This window comes from Parus major, chromosome Z, assembly GCF_001522545.3.
Source record: "Parus major isolate Abel chromosome Z, Parus_major1.1, whole genome shotgun sequence".
Taxonomy (NCBI): Eukaryota; Metazoa; Chordata; class Aves; order Passeriformes; family Paridae; genus Parus; species Parus major.
The window spans coordinates 44,934,554-44,955,483 of NC_031799.1; the positions used below are offsets into that span (position 1 = coordinate 44,934,554).

The window sequence follows — 20,930 nt, forward strand, 5'->3', positions numbered from 1 at the left end:
TGGAATCTATATCCAAACCCCGGGCCATGGGCCTATCTGGTCAACATCTACTGGATCAGGTTGCTCAAAGCCCCATAAAACCTGGCCTTGAATGCTTCCAGGGTTGGGACATCCACAATTTCTTTGGGCAACCTGTGCCAGTTACCCTCACAGTAAAGAATTTCTTTCTAATACCTAATCTGATCCTATCCTTCTTCAGTTTGAAGCCATTCTCCCTTGTCCTGCTAGTACGCACCCCTGTACAAAGTCCCTCCCCATCTCTCTTGTGGTGTCCTTCAACTTCAGGAAAACTGCTTTAAGGTCTCTGCAGAGCCTTCTTGCTTCATGTCTCAATTTCTGTAGTACTGTTTTCAGAGCTAGACTTCTACTTAGTTTTGCCCAAATTTCTTTACTGCTGCTAGTAAGTAGAGTGTATAGAAAATTAGTATCATAACAAGTTAAGATGGCTGTCAGAGAGCTAGAGAGAGGTCATTTTTCATTGTTTTTTTAAAAATAAAACCTCACAAATACCCTTCAGCTGATATCATCCACACTATACCTTATGTTTGCTAATGGAGGATATACATAGATTAATCCACAGTGGTACAGTGCTTGCTGCAAAAGTCAGGGAATGTTATCTTAGAACCTTTTCCTGCTTCTTTTTCTGGGGTTTTCTTTGTGTTGTTTCTCCTTTACTTTGACAGTTTATATTTTATGAATATTACTTCACTCAGTGCTCTGTAGAATTAGTTTTGTGAGAAGAGGCACAGGGTCCTGTCTTTTAAAAAAATCTACATGCATGTTGGCATTGTTTGCATTGTATAAGATAATGCTAATAATGTATGTTCCTGGAAAAGCAGTCTTGCGAAATCTATCATGAAATTACCCTGTGTGTTGAGATGGTGATTTCTCTTCTAAATTATACCACTTTGAAACTTTAATTCTCCTTTACTCAGAACTACACATTTTTCTGAACTTTGCAATTTTTCTCTAATTTCCTGATCTTCAGCCATTCAAAGTCTCTTCAGTAGCAAATGAAGTTCCTGAGTCCTTTAGTGGAAGTAATTTGGAGGACCAAGGCCAGTCCTTAGGAGGAACAGGGCAAGTTTTTTGTAAAACTGAATTCAGGAGGAATTCTTTTATTTGTTTCTCTGCTGTGGTTTTAGCTTATTGGTGACAGGTAGGCCTGTAGGTCAGTTGCTAAAAACTTCATTAGTAGTAAAGTCTTAAGTATTTTTTTTTACTTGATATCTGTTCCCTGATTAAACTGGGCTAGATGATATATGCAGGTCTTGTTAAACTTTGTGTTTGTAATGTCAGTTTTGTTAGTGTTTACATGTGAAAGCTATCCTTCTATTTTATGAAAGGGAAAACCTCATGTTATTGAAGGTTTCATCTTCTGGATTCATCAGGATGATAAAAGGTTGTCTTAAACTAGATACTGAAATGAAGAAAGTCAAGAGAAGTAAAACTGTTAAAATAAAAAAGTGAGCATTAGCCTTTCCTCTTCCTGTTTTTGATGAAACTTCTCTGATGTGTTTAAGAAATAAGAAAATGTACTGCTCAGTTCATGTCCACATCAGTGCCGAAATATCTGGGTAAACAGATTAGAAATACTGGAAAACCAAGGTAATAAAAAATACTGGTAATAATATTGTTTGAAACCATAGAATGATTTCCATGTTGTCTATCCATTACTCTAAAGACTATCAGTTTCAGGAGAGTTTATTAATCCAAACCTGACCCCAGAAAAAAGGAATCTAGGTGGCTGCACTGCCCTTCATGAGCCATCTAGTGGCATTTATTTGGATACTATGCTGAGACTGAAACTTGCCAGAACATTAGCCAATTTGTGACCAGTTAATTTTGAGAGGAGTTAGTGCTTACCTAGTCCAGGCTGGAAGATGTACTGACATAGGATGATGTTTCAGATACCACAGACCACAGAATGCTTTGGGTTGGAAGGGACCTTAAAAAAGTCACCTAATGCATCACCACTGCAATGGGCAGGGGTGTCTTCTGCTGCATCAAGTTGCTCAGAGCTCTTGGTGAAGCTGTGCTGGCTGCCTGCAATCACCTCCCTGTCCTCCATGTGCCTTAGCACAGCTTCTAGGAAGATCTGTTCCATGATCTTTCCAGATACAGAATGAAGGCAGTCAGGTTGGTGATTTCCAGGTCTCTCTACCACTTCCTAAAAGTGGAAGCAATGTTTCCCTTTTTCTGGTCACCAGGGATTTCACCTGACTGTCAGGTATATTGCTGTGAGTGGCTTGGAAGCTACATCAGCCAATTCAAGACACTGGATCTTCAAGACATCTCATCAGATCCTAGAGACTTAAGTGTATTCATGTTCCCAGGTGTTCATGAGTCTGATCTTTTCATATAGTGGAAGGGACTTTACGTCCCCAGTGCCTCCTTTGCAGTTCAGTCTCCTTTGCAGTTCAACTGTGCGAGAGCTGCGGGAAGAGAAATTGCTAGAGAAGACTGAGGCAGAAAAGTAGAATACCTCAGCTTTCTTCTTGTTCATTGTTACTGGTTTGCCAGTCTTGTTCATCTAGGGGTGGGTACACATTATTTTACCACCTTTTTCTGACATACTTACAGAAACTCTTACAATTCTTCATATCCATTGCCAAGTTCAGCTGTGATTTGGCCTTTCTGACCCCTCCTTACACAACTTACCTTACAACATCCTTGTACTCTTTCCAGGATACTTGTCCCTACATCCTCAGTCAGATTCTTGCTTTTATTGACTTGTTAGGAATGGAGTTTTGCTTCACTTTTGCAAATGGATCCACTGTTCTGGCACTCTGCTGGAACAAGCTACTGTGCGAGATGTGTGCTTAATGTGCAGATCTATGAGGCTTTGTCTGACCTCTGCCACCAACAGTCCTGTCACCCTAGGTGTGTAAATACAAAGCACAATGCAAAGTTATAATGCCTCATTTACTGTTACTTTATTTTTTTAATTAACCAGTGTTTATGTAACTTTAGTGTCTTCTTGTTTGAGAGGTAGATGGCACTACAGTTACAGAAATCCTTTCATTTTGTGTGATAAGTGCATTAATACCAAGACTACATGAACTAGTGCGCTTCAAGAAAACCTCTGTTCTTTTCTCCATACCCCTTTCAGTTCTAACTTCAAGTTAGTGATTATAGCATGTAGTGGTGTATTTTATGAGTACTATTTTGGGGCAGGACACAGGAGAGTGGTGTATAAATAGTTTAATTTGAAAGAGATCAGTGATTATGTGTATCCATATACAAATGTGCAGCTTAATAGTGAAAGACTGCTTTAGCAACTCCTAGCAGGACATTTTACTAATACTGAGCGTTTGTGACAATGCAGTTGTTTTTTTTCTGGTGGAAGTTGAGCTGTAGTATACTCTGTGAAGGTTAGAATTAAAATAACACCCAGATAGCCACTTTCCTGCTTCGGATTTTTTTTTTCTTTTTTTTTTTGTGTTGGCTTTATTGCCACCATACACATTTGTTCTGTGTGCAGCCATGGTTAAAGCAAATATGTTTAGTTTAGTATCTTAATGGAAAGTAGTTCCTGTAATGTCATCTATGCAAACTGAATGCTGACCTGCTAGAAATTGTTATTCTAGTAAATTTCAGATTTGTTGTATGTATATGTTTTATGCTGTGTTAAGAAGGTTTTCGATAGGTACGGATGCTTTAATTCTACTGCATCCCTTCCGTGTATCAAGAAGATTAATGAATTAGACATCATCATGCATATATGATGTAAAAAAATAACTTTTTAATTGTGACTGTCTTTGTTACTAGTCTGTAGAAGCTGCCTAGTAAAATATTTGGAGGAAAACAACACCTGTCCAACCTGTCGGATTGTTATACATCAGAGCCACCCATTACAGTATATTGGGTAAGTATAAAAGCAAAAATGCAAGTAGCTTCATTCTGGTTTATACCCTTTGATACAGTACAGCTTCTCCCAAAATTTTCATTCCTGCTCATCAGCATGTTGAATATTTAAAAAGAAGTTTGAAGGAGATTGAGGAGGAGATACAGGATGAAACTTCTGCTATGAATTTGCAAGGCTGTAGCATGGCAGCTTGTTCCAGACTTAAAAACAAATGAATACTTAAATGTTTAATTTCTGTGTGATTTTTAATAGGATTTAGTAATTACTAATTCTGTACACTTGGGTTGTAAAAATTATATATATATATATATATAAATATTTATAGGAGTTACACTTTTAGAAAGTCATCAAACATTAGTCTCAGTTGAACAATGCTTTTCAGCTTCTGACAGTAATGAACAAAATAATTTTCAGCTTTATTGTTCAGTTAATCTTTCAAAGGTCTGATTAGGTCATAGGAGCAGATAAGAATGTCATAGAATCATCATAAAATGGTTTTGGTTGGAAGGGACCTTTTGACATCTAGTTCCAGCTGCCCTGCTGTGGGCAGGGATGCCCGTTACCTGGATCAGATCTCTCAAAGTTCCATGCAGCCTGGACTGAACATTTCTGGGGATGAGATATGCACAATTTCTCTGGGCCACCTCTTCCAGTCTTATCACTCTCAGTGAAATATTTCTACCTATTATCTAACCTACACCTCCTCTCTTTTAGTTTAAAACTATTCCTCCTTGTCATATGACTACATGGTCATGTAAAAAGTCTGTTTCCAGCCTTCCTACGGGTTCTCTGCATGTGCTGGAAGGCTGCTCTGAGGGCTCCCTGCAACCTTTGTTTTCCAGACTCTACAGCCCCAACTCTCTCAGCTTGTTTTCACAGGAGAGGAGGTCTGTCCCTCCCATCATTTTCATGCCTGTCCTCTGGACTCACTCCAGCGGGTCCACATCCTTTTTATTTGAGGGCCCCAGAGCTGAAAGCAGTGGTTTAGGTGGGGTCTTTTGCAGGCAGAGTAGGACAGAATCACTTGCTTTGATTTGCTGCCAGGTTTCTTTTGATGCAGCCCAGGATGCAATTTGCTTTCTGTGCATATGCATATGCAAGTGCATATTGCCAGGTAATGCTAATTCTCCCATTCTTTAATACCCCCAAAGTCCTTATCCTCAGAGCTGCTCTCAATCACTTCTCTGCCCAGCCTGTATTTGTACTTGGGATTACCCCTACCCAGGTGCAGGACCTTGTACTTGGCCATGTTGAACTTTGAGCTTCACATGGACCCACCTCCTAAGCTTTCCTTCCTTCTTCCAGTGTGTGAACTGCCCCACAGATCTTGGTGTTGCTGGCAAATTTGCTGAGGGTGCCCGCCATCCCACTGTCACTGACAAAGATGTTAAACAGCAATGGTTCCACTACTGACCCCTGAGGGACCTCTTGGCTATTGAACCATTCATCACAACTCTTTTGAATGCAGCCATCCAGCCAATTCCTTATCCACCAAGTGCTGCATTGGTCAAATCCATGTTTCTCCAGATAGGGTCAAGGATGTTGTTGCAGGACAGCATCTAATGTTTTTGCACAGTTCCAAGGCAGATGCCTTTCCTCATCTGCTGTCTCTGTAACCTCATCATAGAAGACCACCAAATCTGTCAGACACAGTTTAGTCTTAGTGAAAGCCATGTTGGCTGTTGCCAGTCACCTCCTTATTTTCCATCTGCATTTACATAGTATAATTGCATTTTCACTAAGTATTTTTGTTGGGGTTTTTTCTCCTTTTCTTGTCAGAAAAGACATTCTTTCTTTTCCGTGAGTGCTTTCTTTTCATTTTACTGCAGTGTAGTAACTCTGCTGAAAATGCATTGTGATGGTGTGTCTGCATTAGCTGTTGCATATCAAGTAGTGTTTTGTCTTCCATTATAAAGAACTTGAATTGTTCATAGCATTTTTCAATGTGCCTTTCTCACTTCTATAAAAATTTCAGAAGCAATGGTTATAGCAAATAAGTTTGATTGCACTTCTACAGAAAACTGTCAGTATTTCATATACAGTTATGTTGCTCAAGCCATCCTCATTCAGGAGCCTGAAACTAAGTATGCTGTCTCCACATTTATATAATACACTGATAATATCCTGTATGAGTGTGTAATTAAAGGGATAGGTAGATGCAAATAGGCAAGAATGAGTAAATGACATGTAAACAAAAACAACATATTGGTCTTGTTTTTTTGTTCAAAAAGGGGCCAGGAAACAACATGATATTGAGAACACCTGGAAGGCAATTTGTTATTTGACTTTCGTTGTTGAATAGACTTCAACTCAAGTCAGTTAGAACTAGTTGTAAAATATTGTCTCATCAAAACTGAAGCAAACTTTGTCCTACGTTTGGATATATTCACGTACCTTTTTAAAAAAATAATTGACAGTCTAGAGTTTTACAAGGTATTTGAAAGTAGAGGTTTAAACTTCTATTCATCTCAGTCTGTCTGGAAAATAGGTAAACCAAATGTGTCTCCTTGTTTATATTTCTAAATACTGTTAAATGGCATCATAAAATCTTAAAATTTTTTAAGACCTTAAAGATGATCTGTATGATCTAGTTCCAGCCCCCAGATTGCCACCTCTGATGTAATGATGATGTCTTACTTACATAGTTCTGTTGAAATATTTGTGGCAATGTATTTGCAGTCCATATGTGACACTTCATAGTCCAAGCCTGAGATTGCTACTGGTCAAAATGACATGAATTTAGGATAAGTGATATTCTGAATATTTTTGAATGACATGAATTTAGGATAAGTGATATTTTGAATATTTTTGTAGTGCTACTTAAAATATTGTTACTACTGTTTGTAATGTCGTGATTTGTCGCCGTTTCTGTACTTGCTTACTGATTTCCACTGCAGATTCAGGACATGATACTGCAGATTCTTTGGGGTAATGACATTGCAGCAGCCAAGGCAGACATTTGAATTGCTTCTTAGATTATTTCTTAATTGGAATTTAATGTAATATTTAATTTCTTTTGACACTGTAACTTATTTTAGACTAGAATGGGATTTTTCTGGGTGAGCTGAGGATTTGAGTTTAGAATCTTAAGTGGCCCTGCTGTTCTACTTGTGGTGGGATTATTACCTTTTTTTCATTTGAGCCACACTACCTCTACAAGCTACTTCGGTACATAATGCTTCTCACAGTTAAAATGTTGTCTTTTAAGAACAAAGTAAAATTTAGGTTTTTTTGTGTTCTTTTTGTGTGAACTGTTCTCATGCATTTTAGAAGAATCTTAGTAAAGGTAACTAATCTAGAAGTGTGAGAAATTAGTCTATAGAGTGAGAAACAAGCTATCCTTGATTGTTTTGTAATAAAAAAGAGTTTATCTCTAAGTTGGAAAAGAATTTTAGATTATTAGTTACATAATTGTTTTGATGCAGCAGGATGTATTCAGTGGGGTGATTTCCTCCACAGCATAGTCTTTCTCAAACTTTCGTTTATTTTCTGTCTTAGCCTGTACTTTTTTCATAATTTGTTTTGTATTGCTGTTCTTTCTGATTTAATAGGAATATTGATTGAGAAGTAAAATTCTGCTTAGGTAAATTTAAAGATTTTTGCATATGGTTAGTACTGGAACTTTTTAAAGAGAAATGTTTTCAATTAAGATGGTGAACTTAAACTTTTGATTTTGTTTTTTGGTTTTTTTTTCCTTGCTAGTCATGACAGAACAATGCAAGATATTGTTTACAAACTTGTGCCAGGCCTCCAAGAAGGTAAGTTGTGGTGTGACCTTTTTAAAGGTCAGTTTGCAGATAATTCTTTGACATTAAAAAAACCAAAATTTTCAAGTAATGGAAAAGGGGGTGAGAGGGGGCAACTGAGAAAAATATACAGTAGAAAGCCAGACTCTTTCATTTGTGTAATTAACACCAAGACTATATGAACTAGTACACTTCAAGAAAACCTCTGTTCTTTTCTCCATACCCTTTTCAGTTGTAACTTCAAGTTAGTGAGGATATCATGTAATGTAGTATTTTATAAGTTTTGGGACTGGATAGAGGATTAATAGCTGATTTTTAGCAATTACTTTAATTTAATTTCATACCTGTATTAGCAGCAACTGGGTGTGGGGGTGGTGAGAGGCAACATGGGATGTTTCTACCAAAAGCAATATTACGTAAAGCAGAATGGTCATTCAGCTTTTGAATGTTGCCATACCATAACTGATTTGTTTTTGTCAAACTGTGTACCTGTTGTCCAGGCTTTCTAGAATTCTCAGAGGTGAAATGCAATGCAGACTGCTTTTAGTTTCTATTTTGAGAGTTCTTTCCTATCAGGGAACTTCCAATTTCTGTTTTCATAATCCTATTTGACATTAGATCTGATAAACTAAAGAAATACTTTATAAAACTTTCTCAGTATTTTTTTTCTCTTAATGCATGTTAAAGCTTCCATTTAAATAGAGTATTTTAATCTCTTTAAGCTGCTTTTTAACCAGAGCATTTTCAAATATCGGTGTGATTAAGTAGGTACTTCAAAAATTATTTCTAGGATATTGAAAATCAGAAGTATATATAAAAAATCAAAACCAATGTTTTGACTGAAATAGGGTCATATTCAGAATGGGAGATATTCAAAATTAGCTGCTGTATTTTAAATTCCATCTCATTTTAGCAGTGATGGTATAAGTAGTAATTATACAGATAGCTTTATGCTGTTGTAATTCTGAAAAATAAGATGAGGCATGACTTGATGCGATAGGAGAGATAGAAGACAGTAAATAATGACACCACCACCACTTGTTGGCAATCCTTAAGTGGGAAGGGATTTGGAATAACTTCATAAATATTGCATTAGAACTTTATTACAGGGATTAATATTTGCAATTTTAAACAGCGGAAATGAAAAAGCAAAGGGAGTTTTATCACAAACTGGGCATGGAAGTTCCAGGGGACATCAAAGGGGAGACATGTTCTACAAAACAGCACCTAGATTCTCATCGAAATGGTAAATAGTCCTTTTTTTATTCTATCTTTGGTGGGTGACAGCTAGTAAATTGATCAACAGATCTGTTGGCAGTATGTGCCCAGTGGGTATATTACATTTACAATTTTCCTAACACTGTTTCCTAACAGTGAAGAATTGAGTCAGCATAGGATTGTTGCCTTGTCCCTTATTTGTGCACAGAATTCTTTTTTAGCTGTTACTAGCACATTGCTTGTGGCAAAATCGGTCTCCATAGTAGTGCGTACATGGGGACTGTGAAATTACCCTGCTTCTGGGCTGCTGGCAGCTGAACTCCGTAGGTATTTTCCTCTTTCGTGTCATAAGCTGTTGGCTGCAAGTGTTACTTGAGCCGATAAGCACAATTTGGGAATAGCAAAGCTTATTCTATACTTTTGTCCTGAAATGTGCTGTTTTAATTGTATTAGCATTATAATGCTAATACGACTAAACAACTGACAGCTAAACAACTGCTGAGTTTATCTGGGGTTTATATATAAAAATAATATGTATGTGTCCTGTATATCTGGGTTTTTTTATCTAAGGTGAAACTAAAGCAGATGAAAATATTAACAAAGAAACTTCGGAGGAAAAACAGGAAGAAGATAATGACTACCACCGAAGTGATGAACAGGTGGGCTCAAAGGGCACGCTCCAGTTTTATCTTGTGTTTTAGCTGTTGTGCTTTGGTAGGATAACTTGGATAATCTAACAGAGAAGAAAATAAGCTTCTTTCAAGCTACTTTTTTTGCTCTCTGATACAAATACGATGCAGTTTGGGTAATGCTTTTTTGTAAGCATGAGGTTTTACTTCTGGGTTTTGGCACGAAGGGAGAATACATTCAAATTTTCATGCAAATATCTTTATAGTTCCTGCTGCTTATGAGTTTTCAAAGATTGCTGTCAAAACAAATCTCTGTAATTTTCTGCCTTCTACAGGAGTGTACCCCATTGTTACCATGATACATTGAGCTGAATGTATATTGATAATTACGAATTAAACCTCTGGCACTGTTAACACATTCAGTGCAGGTAGCTCGGGTTGCAATTGCAATGAGAGCTACAGGCTGAGCTCTGGCTGGGAGCCCAAGGCAAGAGGCCATGAGCTGGTAACCCTTCGCACAGGAAGGGGCACAGGGACCTGTGGCACCATCAGGGACTGGACACTGAGATCCAGAAGGAGCTGAGACCCCACCAGACACTGGTGCTGTGAGGGTATGAAAGCTCAGGGGTTCCTTTGTTCAGGGTCCCTTCTCAGAGGCACCAGCTGGAGCTGTTGTTATTTAGTTATTGCACCACAATTAAGCTGTTTGAAGGACATGGATGTCTGAGAATCTGCTATGGGAAACCTGGGGTTGAGCTGAAATCCTGGTCTGACTGTGAGTGTGAGGAGTGTAGCTGTGAAGGGGCTTCATTCCCAGCACAGGTGGTGTGAATGTGACTGCCAGAATGCCTCCTGGATGGTCAGACAGGGAAGCTTCCCTAACAGCACTCTCAGTAATCTACTACATATTTTGTTTTCAGCCTTTAATACTAAGTCAGAGTTAGCCCTATATCAGAAAAGCAGGGAAGCCCAATGTTAAGTTTTGAACACAACCTTGCTTGAAAGGTGAAAACTCCTTTTGGGATAAACAAGCCATGCCTTTTATGTTTTCTGGTTATTTGTGTCCAGAGTAACTTTAGCTTGGGTTAATTTTCTTTTCAGTTGCCATGTGAGGGAACTTTCAAAGGGATTGTACTTGTTACTAAATCCTCCTAGTGCAATACAAGCATATCATCACAAAGAGCTTAGACTGTAACAAATAGCTGGATGTGAAAAGAAATGAGAATTTGAAAAAATAGTCATATAATTTGTATTCATTCTTTTTAAACATGTTAGAATTAAACTCGATTAGCAGTTGCATTAACAGTAAGAAATTGTTAGAAGCAGTCATTAAGAATTGGAAGTGGTTCTTCTTACTTTTTTCTTGCTCTAGCTTTTAACATACAGTCCTCGTAAGCTATTGACAGCCTATGGAATTTGGACTAAAGCAGCGTTCTGACACCAAAAATTACTACTTGAACATTTTTGTCTTATTACTTACACTCAGCTTTTGAGATCTTGGAAAATGTGATTTTTTAAATAGGTGTTTCAGTTTAAAGAATACTAGTATGGTACTTCACTTTATTGGATCAATAAAAACTGCGGGTGGAATACATAAGGGGACTGCAGAAAATTGTTGCAGCCAGCACTTGATTGTTTGCCTTTTCCTGAAGGTAAGCATCTGCTTGGAGTGCAATAGCAGCAAACTGCGTGGACTGAAACGAAAATGGATTCGTTGCTCTGCACAAGCAACAGTCTTGCATCTAAAGAAGTTCATTGCCAAAAAACTCAACCTTTCTTCTTTTAATGAGGTACTATTTTAATTTTTTAAAGTAAATTTACAGATATAAAAACTTTAAAGGGATGTGTTTGTTCCTTTGCAAAAGGATGTATTTTATTTTCAGAAAACAGAAGCATACACTGCTTATTGAATTATATGTTATATAGCCATTTTCTTGTCCTTTCTTGGGACTTTCCACTTAGTTTGCAGTGCATCTTTTCATGTGCATTTATAAATAGTTGAGCTGAAAGGCTTGGTTATATGCTTCCACATATGTTGAAATGGACTCCGGCAAGACGATTTGTTTGATCAGTTGTAGCTGGGTTTATCCCCAGTGTTTCAGGAAGTTTGCAGTCTACAGGGGCCAGGCAGAAACCAACACTTGAACAACACTGAAGCCTGGTTGAAGAGAAAGCACCACAAATACTTTGTTCTTTTCTGAGCTCTTAGTGGAGCTCAATCTGAAGGAGCTGCCTACACAGCCGGAGTGTTACCAGATGCCTGCTTTTCCCTGTCTTTACAAGGAATCATGGGAAGAGTTTAAATTGAAAGGTACAGAAGGAAAGGCAATACTTTGCACTTCTCCTAGATCAGATTCAAAAATTAACAATGTCAAACTATGAATGCAGCCCCTGTTTATCATTTGGGTGGAAATTGGTCACAGTTTTTGGACATCTCAGCTGACTCTTAACTTGACATCTTTCAGTTCCATATTGTGACACTGATTCACTGAATTTCATTAAGACATTTCATCCAAATCAGATCATCTGCTTCCAGTCCAGTGTGTCAACACCTTTCCACTCAGACTTGTCAACAGCCAATTTGAATCTCTTACTACTTTTCTGTCATAGCTTCTGTACACTTCAAACTGACATTCTTTCTGTCTTGTGATTCAAGTGCATCCCCAAACTCTGCCAGTCTTCCTGAAACAAAACCATTTATCCTGTTCTGTCCCCATATGGCTCAGAGGTGGCTGACTCCCAGCTTTACCCCAGCAGCTGCATAGCTAGAAGGATTGTTCAGAAGGCTTTTTTTTAATGTATTCTTTTGGTATATACATGTGTACGCCCACCAGTGTATTGTGCCAATCTGTGACTTAAAGATCTACTTGGTTTCTACTGAAAGAAAGACTTTTCAGGAGTACTGTTTATCCCTTTCTGCCTTCTTAAAAAGGACATAAGTGACTGTGTAATTGTACCAGTACCAAGTAACATAGAAGGAGAATTTGAGTTTGTGGTCACTTGGTTGCTTGATACAGACTATTCCAGGTTTGAAATATTGCCATGTAAGTAGACTTGTATGCGTATTCAGATCTTTCTGGGCTGTGGGGTAAAGCATTGTGATATAAGCCACCTTGCTGGAACTAACTGTTTTCATACATGTTCCCTGGTTTTAGTTCATGTTCAGTTATTGTAGGTGAGTAGTCATACGATCCTTTTGTTTTTTTGTTGAGATACTCACTGTTTCTAATATCAAGATATTTTTTAAAACTGGGGTAAAAATCAAAAGATATTTATTCACGATCTGTAAAAACCCCATAAATATAGCATATGAGTATATGGCAGACTAGATAGTTTTTGAAAAAGTCTGTCCTTTTAACAATGCCATCTGACTGGTGTTAGTTAAAAAAAAAAAATCATACTATGCTAAATAACAGGTCTCTTTGAGATTTTTTGCTCCTTGTTCATGTATGCAGCCTTTTTAAAAGCACGTAAAGCTTTCAGGAAGGGCCATTAGTACTCTTCAGGAAGATAAATCAAGCAGTTAAGTCCAGATCATAATGTGTTTCCTAGGCAGGCATTGACATGGTCTTTCAGTACTCTGTGTTGAGAGCAGATATTATCTTTTCTTTCCTGGTATGTTTTTTGTCTGCAGGACAGCTGCAGGATTACCAGTTCCAGTATATTCAGGGAAAAAGAAGTCTTGTCAAATGTGTAGCATTACGTGAAATATGTTTTTTGGTCTGTTGGGTCCCAATGAATTAACTGTTACCTTTATTTTGTCAGCTGGACATATTATGCAATGAAGAGATTCTTGGCAAGGACCACACACTCAAGTTTGTAGTTGTTACTAGATGGAGATTTAAGGTATGACACAGTGGTACAATGTAAATCATGAAGTGGCTAAATAAAATGTTTATAAAATAACAATAATTTGGAACTATACTGCAGTATACTTTTATAAAAGCTACTTTTATAAATATCTACTACAACATTCTTAGACACCAAGTATTTATTTGTTTCCAGTAAATGAAGGAAAGGAGAAGTATTCATTGCAAGAGAAAAGAGAAAAGACTTATTTTATATATGTCAAATTATTATAAAGTCTGGCAGAGGAAGTAGCAGCTACAAAAAGTGCTGTTTTTAGCCCCTTCAAACAGTAAGGATGAATAGCAAAACCAAACACTTAGGAGGGAAGTCAACACTGAACAGAGTCAGTATGTGTATACATGGAGTTATTGGAACAAGAAGTTCATAATTGTAATGCAAAAGCAACACATTCTGAGCATACAGTGAGTGTACACTGAGGTGAAATCACTTGGTGGCCTTGGATGCATACCTAGAAGCGGTCCACATGTGAGTAGAGAAGCATTTTTCTGTCTTGGAGTTAAAAAAAAAATTGACCTGTGTAAGAGTCACAAGATAAAGTCAATGATCAGTGTTAAAAATGCAGATGTCACAAGTGGAATCTTGCTGGAATCTGTTTCATGCAGTGTTTCTGAATGACCTGGAAATGGATTTGAGTAGTTCATTAAGAGTGCAGTGACAGCAATGACATTATTTAGGTTAGTGACAGATGGATGATAAAGTCTTGGATGAAGTCTTCACAGTTCCTGATTGACCGGTGATTAACACCTGAAGTTGAATGTAGGTATAGATAAAAAGATACAATGCAAATAGTAGGGTTTTGTGGTGTAGCAGGGAGAACCAAACAGGGGCATCAAATTAATATTCATCTGTACATAGTCGACTCTTCACCTGTGAGAGATCTGTGTAATTGAGATGTGGAAGGCAGAACTGTAAACTGTCTTCCCAAGTGAAAGATGTGGTGGATGTAAAATGAAACTGAGACATGGAAGGTCCAGAACAAACAAGCTGAAGCAATTGTTTTCATGAGACACAGAACATCATGGTGCAGGATGTTGTGGTTTTTAGAAGTTTGCCTATTCATAAAAAAAAAAATCAATGGATGCTTTCACAGAAGAAAAATCAAGTGAGAGCTATTACATGTGAAGTAGCACATACTCTAATGCTGCTTTCTAGACATGTCCATTGCTTTGGGGAGTTTCCCAAGATAAACAAATCTGTTCCTGAAGTAAAGGGGAAGGGATTCTTTATCACTTGTTTGAGCCCCACAGATGAAGTTGCCCATTGTCTTTGTCTTGGTGAATTTTTGATAAGTCAGATAGCTGCTCTCATCTTTAATTGAAGCTTTGGTTTATGACACGGAAGTTTTTCCTACTGAACAGATTAATTCTGGATTTGTTTCTTAATTTAATGGTATTTCTCTTTTACAGAAAGCACCTCTACTGCTACACTATAGACCCAAAATGGACTTGCTGTAAGGGAACTTTATTGTCCTTCTGGACAGAGCTTTTTGCAGAGACTATCATCTGGCACCTTCTTAGTGCATCACTAATCACATGACACAAACCAGCTGAATAATTTTGGAAGACTGGAGGGCTTTCATAGTGGACTGTCCTGAATATTTCATCTAGGTATGTTTTACCTAGGCTTCTGGGCAGACAATATTTATACTTTTTTTGTATGGAAGAAAGAAGTTTCAACTCAGCAAGACACTACCAGCATTAAGTTTACAGATACTGAAAACACTTCACAGTTCCATGTAGCTCAGCCTGATTTGTCTCTTACAGTTACACACAGAAAAAAAATTAGAGTGTTGTGGGGTGATATAAATATGTTGCTTTTGACACCAAGTTGCATTTAGTTACTTCTCGCATTCTAAATCTTTAAAAACTATATTTTTGCAAAGTGTTATTGTCTTATATAGTATGCCTGATTGCATTGGCTTTATTCAAGTTATTCTGTAGAGCATTGAACATACCTGATAATACAGTGACTGGTGATAATTTATTATGCTGCATTGAAAACTTAAGAAAATCTGGGAAACCAATAAATTTGTCATTTTTGCCCAGTTATTGCTTTCCCTCACCTTGTGTTTTAATAAAGTTTTGATACTTCTGTAAACGTGTTAATTTGGTAAGACTAATAGAAATAATTTCAGTTGGTTTTAATGTGCCGTGATATATATTTTGCTATGGTATAAATTGCACCATGTAATGACAAATACTCACAAGTGCTAGATTTGTGAATTTCTTAAAAAATAAGCATTTCTTATGTATTTGTGGCTTGCAGAAATCAGTTTTTAATTTGGAGAGACTTTGCTATCACTAGCTGTTGAAACAGTGGCTCTTGGCAACTTTGAGAGTATTGCAGATTTTTCATTTCACTGATTAAAACTTCTTCAGATATTACGGGCAGCTTTAAATTTCTTTAGCTGTTTTCTTATGAAACCATAGCATTTTCCTTACTGGAATTCCTAGCTTACGTGGGGTAGGGAGGAATGGGGAGTCAAGACAAGATTATTTTAGCACCTTTTGGCCTTAACTAGTAATTTTGCTTGCATCAGCCCTAATGGATGCAAGGTAGTACACATTCATGTATGTATGGGTACATACATCTATATACACATATAACTATGTATGTTATAGAAAGCACCCTCAATGGCACTTAGCAGGGCTCACTGCACTTTTTGTAAGGCTTTTTGAAATAATTGGCTTTGAAAAAAAGCAGTAGTTGAAAGTGATTTCTGCAAGCTATATCCACTATGTATCGTCCATAGTACGATTGTAAGAACATTTGTCTGGCACAGGTGTGAAGTCACTGAAAACAGTGTATGCCCTATAACTGCCAGATGGAAATAGTTAACCTAATTTTTGGTTTTGCGTTTTCCTGTCAGCTGAAAATGCTAGTTGCTATTTCTATTATTAAACCCTGTTATTGTTTGATAAATTGTCTTTGGATAAGAAGCCCTGCTTCCTCTTGCTTGCTCCTTTGCTTCTTCTGCTAGAAAGTGTTACTTGATAACCGGAAGCTGATACTGCAAGAGATTATCTAAGCATTTTAAATATTCTTCCTCTTGAGTTTTCAAAGCGCTACATTCCTCAGCACATTTCCCTTAATTTCTCTCTCTGGAGTCTTCAGTTCTCCTTTCCCAGCTCTGCTGCTGCTTGTGCTTACCTCTGACAACAGGGCTCCTTATTTTTGATTACAGTCACAGACGTGAGTGGGAAGGAAATAAAAAAATATTACGTGAGCAGAGAATGAAAGGGAGCCTCCTGAATTGTGGAGATGGAAAGGAGAGCCACACTAAGGCCAGAACATGCTGCTGTCCTTGTGGGTGGAAGTCTAAGATAGCTGCATTTGAATGTTTAGGTTACACAAAAATCCACATCTGGTTCTTGTGTGGCATTGTGTGTGTGCATGTCTGTGATTCATTGAGTCAAATTTGGCTCTGATTTTGTCTTGCTGTTTGTGTATTTTCAGCTTTTTTTCTGTCTATAGAATTACTTGATCTGGCAGAAAAGAACAGATGAGATCATGTGTCTACCATTTTTAAAACTTTCCATGAAAGCAGTGAATGCAGGTGATATGGATGTGTACACAAGCTGACATACTGGGCCTCTCTGGAACTGTTTCTTACATGGTTGTTACTGTTCTAGTAAAGAAGGGGCTGGCTTTGTCACTGAGGCGCTGAGAATATGGACAGGACTGTAAAGAGTCCCCGCTCTCTGTACCCAGAGTATACACACAGTGGCTGTACCTGGTGTAGACATAAAACTAAAGCTGCCAGACAGCATTCTGATTAACCACCTTAATCAGAATATATATATATACACACACACAAAAATATATATACATAGACACATATAAATGAGATCTGTCTACCTCAAGTGTGTGTACTGCAGAAAACTTTTGTATGACTAGGTATCGACGCAGTGCTGTTAAAGTACATTGGGATTTCATTACTTCCTCGTGTACTTGAGCAACTGAGAAATTAATTATGAACACACAAATTCAGAAGCCTTTCAAATCTTTCTCTTGCTGTAACAACTTACAATACAAACTTAAAAGTTTATAACCATCTTTAGAATCACTTGAATTTGTTATGGTGCTATCAGTATATAGAAAACTGTTTATATGGATACATAAATTCAAGCCAGTATTAATACCTATAGCTGGGGTTTTTGCTTATAATTGTGTGTAACTGCTTTTGCAATGTGTTTAATCTGATAAAACCGCACCAGTAAAAAAAAAAAAAACAACAACAAAAACTAACAAAGAAAACCAAACAAAAAACCCCCAAACCAACAAAGAAACCCAAAGTTACTCAGTTGTTTTTCTGAATCACATGTGATAACATCTTCACTATAAATTTGCCCTCGGAAGTGGTGTGACTGTGTCTGTACCATATGTTAGTCTCACTAAAAGACTACAATGTAGAGCAAGGTTTTCTTTGGGTCAGAGCCTTGTTTAATTTCTGTGACACTTAAAAGAATTTATATCAAGATTATATTGGGTAAAGTTATCCTGATACTGTTCAAAGTTGAACTAAAATTTGGACTCGGACATAGATATTTCTTAGTCCTGGTGAGATCATGGTTATTTTGGCTTTTGTGAAGATGCCATTACTGTGAAGTAGTTTTTACAATTTCTTACGCTGGTAAATAGTTGCAGTAAGGAAGTATCTTGTTGCATTATCCTCAGCAGCAATGAGACTGATGAATCACCTGGGCTTAGAGTCTCATTAAGTATACTTTCATTAAAAATAAAGAATTCAGATAGAATATATAATATTGAATTTAAATAAGATTTGGGGGTTTAAATTTTAACTTTATAAAATTATTTATTCTATTTTAAGCCTTCTGTCTTATTTTACCATCCAAGTATTTTTGGTTTCAATGGTTCAGCTTTATTTACGGGCATATAGAATGAAATTTTAAGATGTTTTTACAAGCTTCTTCCTTTTACATTGAGTTTAAGTAGCTTTCATCTGTATGATTTTGTTTTGTACGGATAAAGAGCATTACTTATGCTTTTGTGCAATAGGTTTGAAACATGCATTTTTTAGGCTTATGTTTAAATTGTAAATGTAGCATCTACTTACCATACATTTAAAAGGAATGTAGATGGCTTTTCTCACTTGTTTAAATGGAGTTTTATTTGGGGCTGTTATTTGGGGGTGGTGTGTGTGTTTTATGCTTTGTTCCATTTTTTATTTTAAGAGTGAAATGGGGGATTTAAAATATCTGTAAGTACAAGAACTATCTGTCAGCAATATTTTAAAATAAACGATCTTGCAAGAAACCTTAATGTGAATTGTGGAAGCAATCGACAAGACTTGCAGCCTATCTGAAAATGTTTTGTGCCATTGTTAGGTCTGGTATATTTGTGTACCATCACACCTGGGAATATTTTTTTCTACTGGTTGTGCAATAGTATGCACAACACTGTCACTCAGGAGATATGGGACCATAAAAAATATCAGACTACAACTATGATGGTGCTATTTTTTCCAATAGGCTACTAGCCTTTGAAAGCTTATCTGGCTCTTATTGTCTTTATAACAACACAGTCCTAGGGGATTTACAGATTTTTTTTTTTTTCTACTAGATGATAAATATAACTTGCTATTTTACAGCATTCTGCATATTACATTGAGATAAATATAATAGGAAAAAGCCAACCAGTCTGTACATCAGTGAGATGAATCTTAGGTACATGTTTTGTACAGAAGGCTTTACTGAACAGAAAAACAAAGTTTCTGCTTTTCCTCAGGTAATCACTTCAGTTTGTATGTTTCACTGAAAACATTAATGCAACTTCAGTTAGTCTGCCTAAAGTTGGTAACAGGGAAAGAAATAGTTCCACACACAAGTCTCCCTACAGAAGATATAATTTGATGTTACTTGGGTCTTGAGATCTATTTTTGAAGAAAAAGCTGCAGAGAACAAGATTAAAGAGCATGGAATCATCCTCAATCTCTGCACTAACTTACAATCAGGACAAAAATTACCTAGGAACTTGGGTCCTGTGGCAAGTCAACAGGTAATGTTTTACCTGTTTATTTATATACAACTTAAAGGTGTGACTTTACTATTTGCTCCATATTTTATCCTACTTAGAGTTTTTGGAAATCTTTTGAAGCCACGAAGACCTGTACAATGTCCTGGTAGGGTAGGAACTAAATGTCCAATTCTATGAATATTTACATTGGTAACCTTACTAATAACCTGGATGGTTCCACAGAAACCAGTGGGATCATTCATTCAAACAGAGGGATGGCTGAAGGAAGAACTCCTGAGTTTTGAATACTGATATTCCACTATTTTTGTTATTTCTGTTTGAAACTGAAAGTATTGGTTTGATGGAATCTTTAATTCAAGTGACTTATCTGGACAAAAGGAAAGTTTGTTCTTTCCTTCTGCAAACAGGATCATTTTGCAGTTAAGGGACAATTAGCCAGTGCAACCACTAAGCCTTTTATCCTCATATATGGCATAATAAAGATTCTGGAACTGTCAGAGTGTAAAACCATATTTTTGGCTTAGCTTCATTTAAAAGTTTACAATTTTTTATGCTTTGTGTTGCTGTGTAATTTCTGTACTACTGGTGGCTAGTTTTGTCTGAATAAGCCTTTTGGGGATTAATGCTTAATGTTCGATTTTATGATAGTGAAGCTTGTATCCAGTGTTTTGCCAATGAATATTATATGCTTGTTAATAAAAGCAGAGAAACTAACTGAAATGCTGTGAGGCTGGAAATTTTTGTCCCATTCTTTCCCGGGTAAATAAGGAATTAACCGTCATCGTAGCACTGAATAAATGCAGTGTGACTGAAACAGAGGTGGTGTGGCATTGCATTGTCATAAAATCTGCCTTTTGCTCAAAACACAGGGATGGACTGAAGTATTACTCGACTGGCAGTATGTCTGTGACAATTGTGTGTCAAGTAACTGCCAGATAGGCAGATTAAAACTGCCAGATTAAATGGCTTCAGTCACCCAGAGGGCAAACAGCATTATCCCGGTGTCTTTATGTACCTGGATAAAAAGGCACTTACTTACCTGACCTGTGTGTGTTCCTTTGTTTATGCTCTTGGTCTGTTGGGAACTGTCAGCAACTCTGGGCTGCTTTGAAGGCAGTTTTATTCATACACGTATTTCTTAGTTGCACTGATACTACCCGGGCATAATTGTCCTGAGGAAATTAGGGATTTGCCACCTACTAGCTTCGTTGAAATATTAGTATGACAAACTATCTGCAGAGAAGTCCCGTTGCTTGTGTGTAGTTACTTAAAAGAGAATGAAAATTAGCACTAATTCAGCAAGTTACATTTTATAAGTCTTCCATGCCTTTATTATAAGTGGTTCTAATACTTACCTGAACTTTTTACTACTATTTGCTTCCATCTATCTGTGAAGTAACCAGTGATGGGCCTGGATCCCTCCTTTCCTGAACATGGTATTATTCTAATAAAGAGTAAAAACTTTTCCTCTTGGACTGAAATTCGTAAGCATCACACAAAGAAATTGTGCTAATGCATGTGTTTGCTAGCCCCGAAAGCATTAACCTGCCCTGCAGCCAGTAGGAGCTAACTACATTTTTTTCCCCCAGAGGTAATACAATA

The 20,930-nt window shown here is 37.1% G+C and overlaps 1 protein-coding gene across 5 annotated transcripts in view; it reads left to right on the plus strand.

Moving 5' to 3' along the window:
- PCGF3 (polycomb group ring finger 3) overlaps positions 1-20,048 on the plus strand; it is a 52,124-nt gene extending 32,076 nt beyond the window's left edge. For all 5 annotated transcript variants that reach the window (XM_015614898.3, XM_015614895.3, XM_033520418.1 and 2 more), the window contains 7 exons: positions 3,772-3,868; positions 7,571-7,626; positions 8,750-8,860; positions 9,403-9,491; positions 11,114-11,251; positions 13,227-13,307; positions 14,738-20,048. In XM_015614898.3, the coding sequence (XP_015470384.1) occupies positions 3,772-3,868; positions 7,571-7,626; positions 8,750-8,860; positions 9,403-9,491; positions 11,114-11,251; positions 13,227-13,307; positions 14,738-14,785 (620 nt within the window). In that variant the 3' untranslated portion in view covers positions 14,786-20,048. The remainder of the gene's footprint in view (positions 1-3,771; positions 3,869-7,570; positions 7,627-8,749; positions 8,861-9,402; positions 9,492-11,113; positions 11,252-13,226; positions 13,308-14,737) is intronic.
- Positions 20,049-20,930: the final 882 nt, after the last annotated feature.